The sequence below is a fragment of the Azolla caroliniana genome, unplaced genomic scaffold (genome assembly GCF_043228905.1).
Source record: "Azolla caroliniana isolate FFs.n. ecotype wild unplaced genomic scaffold, voAzoCaro1.0.p SCAF_9, whole genome shotgun sequence".
Classification (NCBI taxonomy): Eukaryota; Viridiplantae; Streptophyta; class Polypodiopsida; order Salviniales; family Salviniaceae; genus Azolla; species Azolla caroliniana.
The window spans coordinates 15,240,477-15,249,342 of NW_028230444.1; the positions used below are offsets into that span (position 1 = coordinate 15,240,477).

The window sequence follows — 8,866 nt, forward strand, 5'->3', positions numbered from 1 at the left end:
CGAGAGGCCAAAATGCCTAAAGGGGCGTGGGAGAACTTGAAGACAATGTTCACTGCCAACATGACCACCCGAAAGCTTCAACTTCGACAAAAGTTGAACAACATTTGGCAAAAAGATATGTCCGTGTTGGACTACACCGCCAAGATCAAGAGCATTTGCGACTCGCTTGGCTCCATCAACATAAATGTCGACGAAGACAAGTTGGTTCAAGTATGCTTGGGCGGCCTTGCACAATGATTTGACTTGTTGAGGACGACAATCTTAGCGAGGGAAAACCATCCTTCTTTCTTCGACCTTCAATCAATGCTATTGGTCGAAGAGAACAATGTTTGAACAAAAAGCAAGACATCAGAAGGACAAATGTTCTTCTCGAATTCGGATGGTGGCTGAGGACAAGGTCGAGGCGGTAGAAGAGGTCGATTCGACCCATCACACAAAGGGAACTCAAACCTTCGACAACAAGATGGAAGCAATCGAGGAACCTTTGGAAGAAGGGGGAGCTTCCATGCCGAACAAGGTTGGCAAACGTGGCCCATCACTTGCAACTATTGCGGCAAAATCGGCCACCGCGAAGAGGAGTGTCGGAAAAAGAGAAGTGAGTCGGCTTTGACAAGCCGACAACTCACAAATTATGCCACCAACTCCGAATATGACGATTATGGTTGACTATTCGTAATGAGACATAGAGCAAACTCTATGTCGGTCTCCGACTCCGTGAGCACCTCCAACTCGGAAGACACGTGGTTCGTTGACTCCGGCGCCTCACATCACATGACATCCCACGAAGAGTGGTTCAGTGATTTGTGCACACCTGTCCGACCCAACATCATAGAGACGGGAGAAGACACCACACATCCCATTCGACACATCTTCAATGTCCCATTCGGGAAAGAAGGCAAGCAAACTTGCATCAACAATGTCTTGCACGTGCCCACAATAACAAAGAATTTGGTCTCGGTCAGCCAAATCGTGTGGAGCAAGACATGCAAGTTCGTGTCAACAATGAAGGATGCTTCATCGAGAAAGATGGTCAACTCATAGCTAAAGGATGGAGAGATGGTCGAATGTTCATCCTCGATTTGAACGAGGTGAAGTCGGCCATGTATGCCAAAGGTTGTAAAACCGACACCGACATCGAGTTGTGGCACAAGAGAATCGACCACATTAACCTCCAACAGCTCCGAGCTATGCAAACAAAGGGAGTCTTCATCAAACTTTTGACATTCGAGTCGAAATGAGTTGACCGAGTGTGCGAAACGTGTCAACTCGGCAAACAACATCGCCTCCCATTCCTGAAGGAGAGCTATGCAAGCAAAGGCCTCCTCAACGGAATACACTCGGATGTATGGGGACCGACTCAAACGTCGATGATCAACGGATGCTGATACTACGTCACCTTCATCGACGACTACTCCTGCTACACGTGGATCTTCCCGAGGAAGTAGAAGAGCGAAGTGCTCTCCCACTTCCAAAAGCTCAATGGCCAAGTCGAAAGAGAAACTGATCGACACATTTGATGACTACGTTGGGCTGACCTTATGCAAGATTTTGATTTTACCATATGGTATCTCAAGGGTTGGCCAAGATTTAGTATGGAAAGGAGTTTCGATCTCGATCTTGAGCTTGAGCCTAAACCTGACACCGATCTCAATCTTGAGCCCGAGCTCGAACCTCATCTAGCGGCGACCCTAGGTCACACTCATTCTAACATACTATATTCTTATTATTAGGTTTTAGTTCCATTTGTACATGTCACACATTTTCCTTCCTTAAAGAAAAAAAGAGAAGGAAGAGGTTTTTTATGGAAAGAGTAGAAATCATGTTCTTCTTCTTTAAACCCTCACCAAAACCCTACTTTTTGGGAAAACTTAGAGCCATGGTCAGGAGTCTTCGGTCTCTGGTGATGATGAAGATACTCTTACGAGGATCCCCCTCCCTTCTACCTTTGTTGCTCGTTTCTCCACAACTAGCTCTCCTCAGCCCTGTCTCTAACCTAATTAAATCACATAAATGGCTTAACCGGTTTGAGTCTATTTGACAAGGCTCAAGCCAAGCCGCAATGACCCTCATTATGATTGGGTAGCAAATAGTCATACTCACGCGTGACTCACGAGCATGCAGCATGTGTACATATGTGTATGTGTAAGTGTGCGTAGGGGTAGAAAATGAAATTTCAGAAAATCAAACATTTTTCGCGCGTAATCTTCTCCATTGAAAATCCCATTGGAGTTCTCTCTCTCTCTCTCTCTCTCTCTCTCTCTCTCTCTCTCCAATCGAAGCTTCGAAATGCCCATGGAATTCGCTCACCTCTGTGATTTCCTGCAGAAATTGGAGCAGAACAACCACACCACAGGTGTAAAAAGGTCTGCAAGCCTCCATGTCGCGACTCGCCTCATCCGTGAAGCTCGTCAAACAAAGACACCAGAAGACCTGTACTCAGTTGTTCGCCTTCTCATTCCTAAGGTATTTTCTTGCCTCTGTTTTTTTTTCCCTCTCATGTTATTAATATCTTATTCTGTGTGTGGCAGATTACATTTAGTCTCTCTGCCTTACACTTATTTTGTCTTTCAGATACACAATTTCTTTGTTTTGTTAAAAGGGAATTGAGATTGTCTTTCCCTCTTTGTTTCTGCGAGAAAAACAAACGTTTTCATGTCCAAACAAATTTGTTCTTTTGTTATGAGCAGTGTTAAAAGGGCAATGCTATCCTTTTATTGCTCTCCAGTGCTGAAAGGAAATGTCTTCATGTCAATGTTGTAAAGTGATTGTTTTAGTGGGAATTTGTTTCCGTGTGAGTGCATAAATGAGTCATTTTCAATTTCAAATCAGTAGTGTTGTGGAATAAATGTATTTTCTTCATGCTGTAAAACCATTATATTTAACGAAAAACCATGCATGATCTTGAACTAAAATTAGGTAGAGTGTCTTATGATGAACTGAATTCAGGATGATTCATATTGATGTACATACACACATACAAGGTTGCAAAATTGGAACTCCCAAGGTTTTAATTGGGAATTCCATTTTTGCAACCCATGACTAAATCTGGGGTTCTTTTGAATCTCAGAAAGCCCCCCCTTGAAGGCCAAAAACTTCAACCATAAACACTGACAAGTGACCGTTACAGTTATTGTTGTTCTTTCTAATTTCACTAATTCTCTTCAGCTAAAACACATCACCTTCATGGAATAAGGATTTGCATGTTGGAATTCTGGCAGCGAGATGTGGAGCGCCAACACTACAATTTGAAGGAGAGTGCCTTGGCTATTGTCTTAATGGAGACGCTTGGTATATCTGCTAGCTCTAAAGATGGACAGCTGCTGCAAAATTGGAAAAGAACAAATGTTGCTGCAGCTGGCGACTTCATACATATAGCAGTGCAGGTGATAGCAATGGTGCCATGAGACATTCCATAATTTCGGGAAATACGGAGTTTTGTTTGATAAATTTTAGCTCAAGTTAATGGAGTCGGAGAATAAATAATATAAAAAACATATAGGAAAAAAGAAGTACATGGAATTAAGGGTGTGAATTAATGCCCGAGCAATCTAGCTAGATGTTTCAAAGGAGTATCTATAACATTAGGATCATGGAGGGGCATGGTTATATACAAATTTATAGAATTGAGGTTGAAATAATAGGAAAAAATGTTGGATTACTCACAAAGAGCAAAAGTTAATACATTTTTTGTTTCATACATAGGTGATTGCACCACGTCATTGCCAAAACACAGACAAGCTGTCCGTGATAGACATAAATTTCATGTTGGACAGACTTGCACAATCAACAAAGAGGTACAGACTTACTGAGTTCAATAATTATTTTTCCATATGACTTATATATTTATTTCAACTGTTCAAATCTTGGTGTTGTTTATTAAGAGACCATATTATGTTTAAAGTCTTTGGATTTTAACACGATTTTCAAACATTTGAAGCATATTTACCTGAACAGCGTTTGCTTGCAGAAATTCGAGAGTGGAAATTTTTTCAGAGCTTCTGAACAAGGCTTCTCTGATGGAAATTAAGTGGTTTATGCGTGTTATATTTAAAGGTTAGTGTACTTTATGATCCATTAAAATAGTATATAAGCATAAAATTAGCTGAACTACACAAAACAGAAATTTTGAAGTTTTGTCCCGATGCTAGCAGTATTTTCTCACGAGATGCAGTTATTATGAAATGGTCTTTCCCCATTGCTTAAAACAGAGTTTACAGATTTACTCTTTCCTCTAATAGTCAGTATTTGAGTTACACCACGTGATTCATTGTTGACAGCATGGCAGTTGCACAAGAAGAGCTGCATGTGTTAGAGAAGAAACATTAATCTTCATCTTATCATTCTTCTATGTCTCCATGTATCCATACAGAACACATTGAATGGCGATGTCCTTGCAGATCATAGTAAGAAACCTACTGGCTCCCATCTGGTAGCCCATTGTGATAATGAAGGCATTTTACATACAAATTTGTATACTATTGTGAATATTGTTTCAAGAGGGGCCTCCCTTAATGGGGATTATGTAGGGATGTGATGAGCTTTGCTCATGTGTTAGGCCAGGTGCCACTATCCACAGTTAGATCCCCATTCCTCATAATCTTTTCATTTGATCAAATGTGTCAATTGGTCATTAATAGGCGCCTGCAGTGGTACTGTCACTTTCCATTCGTATCCTCCATCGCATCGACTTCCAACCATATTGGAACTGGCTACGCATGGTTTCAGAAAAACCAACTATTCCAGAATGCCATACAGTAGTCCAATGTTTCTGAAGAGACCTTGAGAAACTGGCAGCATGACAATATTGTTGTACATAAGGCTAGCCAAGCTAATTTGCATTTCCCCAAATACATTGTCTGGCCTTGAGGATTGAAAACATGAATTCCAACCATAGTTTCATATGCTGAAGCACCTCATCAATAAACATGATGTGAAGAGGACAGTGGATATCTCGGATATATAAGTTGTGGACTACTTTGACTGTCCAATAAAACATTTTATCCATGCAAAGAAGATTGAGTTGCGTTTGTTCAACTAATAGGGGCCCCAACAATGCTGACAAAATCGGTTAATATTTCTTCTCAAGCAAAAAAATCTTGCATGTTTTATTTCTTTGGCAAGGTTAGATATGAAGATAGGTTTAGGAGAAAATGCAATTCTTGACATTTTACATGAGGATGCTTGATCCATGATGGCAACATGTGTGGACCTCCGCCTTGTCTGCCAACAACTGCATCATCATGCTTCTCACCCTTTCCGGAAGGTAAGTTCTTTCAGTTTAGTTTCTTGTAGTTTGCACTAAAGGTGAAGAGTTAATACATCTGTATATTTCAGGAGTTAATTCTGGGTAAGGTTCTAAAAAGTCAACACTCCAAGCGAATGAATTCTGTGGATGCAGCCTGGCTATCAGTGAGTATATAAGTTTTGTGTTAGAGGTGAATTTTGAAAGCCTGTAATTAAACCAAGTAATTATGAATAGATGAAAAATAATGAAGTTGTTGCCGAATGTAAATTTGATGGGGATCGAATGCAAGTGCATAGAGATGGAGCAAAGCTTTGGTTTTGGTCAAGGTAATCATTGTCTGTGTTTCGTAATGCAGCTACTGATTGAATGATGCTGGACAGTGGTTAAATGATACAGAAAACTTTCTGCTTATTTCAAACAGAAATGGCAAGGAACATCCAGAGTATACCATAGCCCTTCGCGAAGCACTCTACAAATGTCTATTGTCTGAAAGGTCCCGTTTTTCTGCATTGATTTATTCTACTTTAATAGTTGTAATCATAGATTGACACATGCGTGATATTCGTGATATTCTCCATGCGCAATATTCTCAATATTCGAGAATACGAAATGGCCCCAAGAATATTAAAAAACCATTTGTTTTGCAAAATAAATATAAAATATTTATTTATTTATTTAAATAAATTTATTTCACCAAAAAAGGAACAATTATTCATTAATAGATTATAGTGTCAAGAGAGTTTATGAAACTTATTTTAATTAATCAATCAATTAATTAATTTTTAAAAAACGAATATTTTTATATTTATTATACAAATATGATTAGTATAAACTTTGAAGATATGATTAGTTTGAAGTACTATTTTTAATGTCAAAATAAAAATATCCATAAATTTTGAGGGAATAAAAAGTGAGAAATTAATGAGCCTTTATTTTATTTTATTTATTTATTAAAAATAAAACGAATACTTATAACTTATAAGTTATACATTTATTATAAAAATTTAGTAGTGTCAAATCCCCAAGTCCCTCTTTTATTATCCCTATTTATTGTCAAGTTCCGTTTTTTTTATCCTAGGATATTAAAAAAGATAGAGTTCTTTTTTCTTTTTTGAGTTAAACGAATACTTGACCACCCATTCGTATTCGTATTTGTTTACATTCGAATGGGAAACCTGACGAATGCGAATATGTCAATCTATGGTTGTAATCAGCAAAGTATATGCACATTCTGTATACTAATTCTCAACTCCTCACAACTACCACGTCAATTAATTAATCTAATTTGGAGGTCTATATTTGTGATCATTATGAATGCTGCATGCAGATGTGTACTTGATGGTGAATTACTTGTTTGGGATGTTGAAGTCGGTATGTTCAAAGCTCGTACAAGAACTTTGAATTCTGATGCAGGTACATCATTTAAGTTCTTTTGCACAATGCATAGTAAAACATAATGCATTTATAATCCTCTCCTTCATATTTTAGATTGTGTTACTTCCATAGCATGAAAGAAAAATTTATGAATGCGCCAATCAGTATAATTGCCATTGTTTTCTTATCACTAGGATAACATCCTACTCACATCCTTGATGCAATTCACATCCACAGAGGAGAATTGCCAATAATGCTCACCTCTATTTTATCCCTTGTGACATGACCACACCTATTTGAAACGTTTTGAGTCATCTTTCAAAAATCTGTATTTATTTTGCGTTAATTGGAACTTATTTTAGTTTTTCATTCAATGGATTTAAAGGCTTTATTTTATAGTCATTTTATTCAATTGATGTCAGATGAGAGAACCAATTTGGGTTTTGTTTTATGCAGCAAGAGCAGCTCGGAAGAGTGAAAGTACAAATCATCGGGTAAGTAATCAATCAAGATCAACAATGAAACTTACATAATCCATATGGATTATATGCTAGACAAATTAAACATGTTGTGCTTACTTTTGTTAAAGACATTCATATGGAAGCTTCTGAATATCACAGGATTCTGGAAACAAATGTACTTCTTGATGTAGGGTGTTAAACAGCTTATTGTATCTGAATATTGTAGAATTATGCTTTATAGTTTATCATTATAAACAGATGACAATTATGCTAATAGTGCACAAACTTATCTACACTAGGAAGTTACATAATTTGCCCTTCAAAAAAGTTTGAGGCAATAATATGAGAAATTATTGAGAAAGAAAAATATTGTTAGATTTGTATATGGGGAGAGAAAGCTCCTTAGAGTTGGGCCAGGCTCCAAGGATGTCTTGAATCCAGCTGGAAGAGGTTTTTCTGTGGTTAACATCCAATTTGCCATGGGGCCTTGGGCATTTTCCCATCTTTGGTTTATGTGGCACATTTGCTCTCAAATTCATAGTATTGGGCTGTGCTGGCCTCCATTCTCCTAGTTAGACAGCCGCTCTAGTGTGTTGGCTAGATATGTTCACTCTGAGATGTTCAAAACTGTGACCACTTCAATTTGTCTTCTGTTTACACTACACTATGGGTTGCTGACTTTCATCTTTAATGGTGCTTACCACAATCACCATGGTCTTTGCCATGTCAACTTTCAGTGATAGCGAGCATCCTTGTTTCTCTCTCATGGTGCTTATGGACTCCCTAGAAAAGCCTTCATTCATCATCAAACTGCATCTTAATTGCTGGTATAAACTTGCCACCATTGCTTTCATGTGTATTGTTAATCAAACTTTGACCTTGGATTGTTTCAAAAGCCTTCTTGAAATCAACAAACGAGATGATCAATATTACTCAATTTGGTCGAACCTGCTTTGTCTTATGGCTCTCTTGTTGCCCGTTTTCAGCCCTTTTGATGAATTGATGGCCAGTAGCATTGCCTAGAAGTTTAGCCATACAAGATCCCAGCATGATTGTGCAATTTTGGTGAGCTGATTTCTACTTTTCCCTTTGTATAGTGTGTTGATCCATTTATTATGCTTATCTTGACGAAGACCTGTGCTATTGTGTGATTTGATGATGTGTGTATCCATTCTTTAGCTATCAAGTCTGTCTATTTTTGCATTTTTGGGTGCAGTCGAAGTGTATCTGCTGCCTTGCAATTTTGAAGTTTTTTCAAGCTTCCTGTTACGTCTTTATAGCGAAAGCTTCCTTGTGCATTACGGGAAACATGTCGGTCATCGGTCTTTCTTCCTTCATATGTAATCGTTCCATATATATCAGGATTTCAGTGTAGGATTAAGTTATCTAGGGTAGAAGAGATGGAGATGCCATCAAGTAATCAACTGTGCTTGCACATCCCTTGGGGTTCCAACGTGTCACAGCATCTGATCTTGGCGATTGTGAAAAACCATTGTATGTCTCAAATCCATGTGTCACAAATTTATAAACTTCTTTTGTTACAACTTCCCCATATGGAAATTAGTAAAATCAACCCTTGTCATTCAATCCTTACATAAAAAATGAGTTGCTTTTTATAGGGGCACATGCTGCCACCTGGAGGTCTTATTTTAGCTTTAATTGTATACATGTACGAGTTTCAAAGAATATATAATACCTATAGCTACTAGCTCATCAGTAGTTACATTGGTTTGTAACCTTGAGCTATAGGGTTCGAAATCTGTTCTCTCATCACATCAGCTACAGA

At 38.2% G+C, this 8,866-nt stretch overlaps 1 protein-coding gene across 1 annotated transcript; it reads left to right on the forward strand.

The window, feature by feature from the left end:
- Positions 1 to 3,967: 3,967 nt before the first annotated feature.
- LOC147860236 (DNA ligase 4-like) lies at positions 3,968 to 8,152 on the forward strand. The gene is made up of 8 exons (XM_087324522.1): positions 3,968 to 4,053; positions 5,127 to 5,263; positions 5,335 to 5,409; positions 5,480 to 5,571; positions 5,667 to 5,738; positions 6,573 to 6,658; positions 7,076 to 7,113; positions 8,067 to 8,152. Exons 2-8 carry the CDS (start codon positions 5,189 to 5,191, stop codon positions 8,073 to 8,075), a joined length of 447 nt encoding a protein of 148 aa, XP_087180648.1. The 5' UTR covers positions 3,968 to 4,053; positions 5,127 to 5,188; the 3' UTR covers positions 8,076 to 8,152.
- Positions 8,153 to 8,866: the final 714 nt, after the last annotated feature.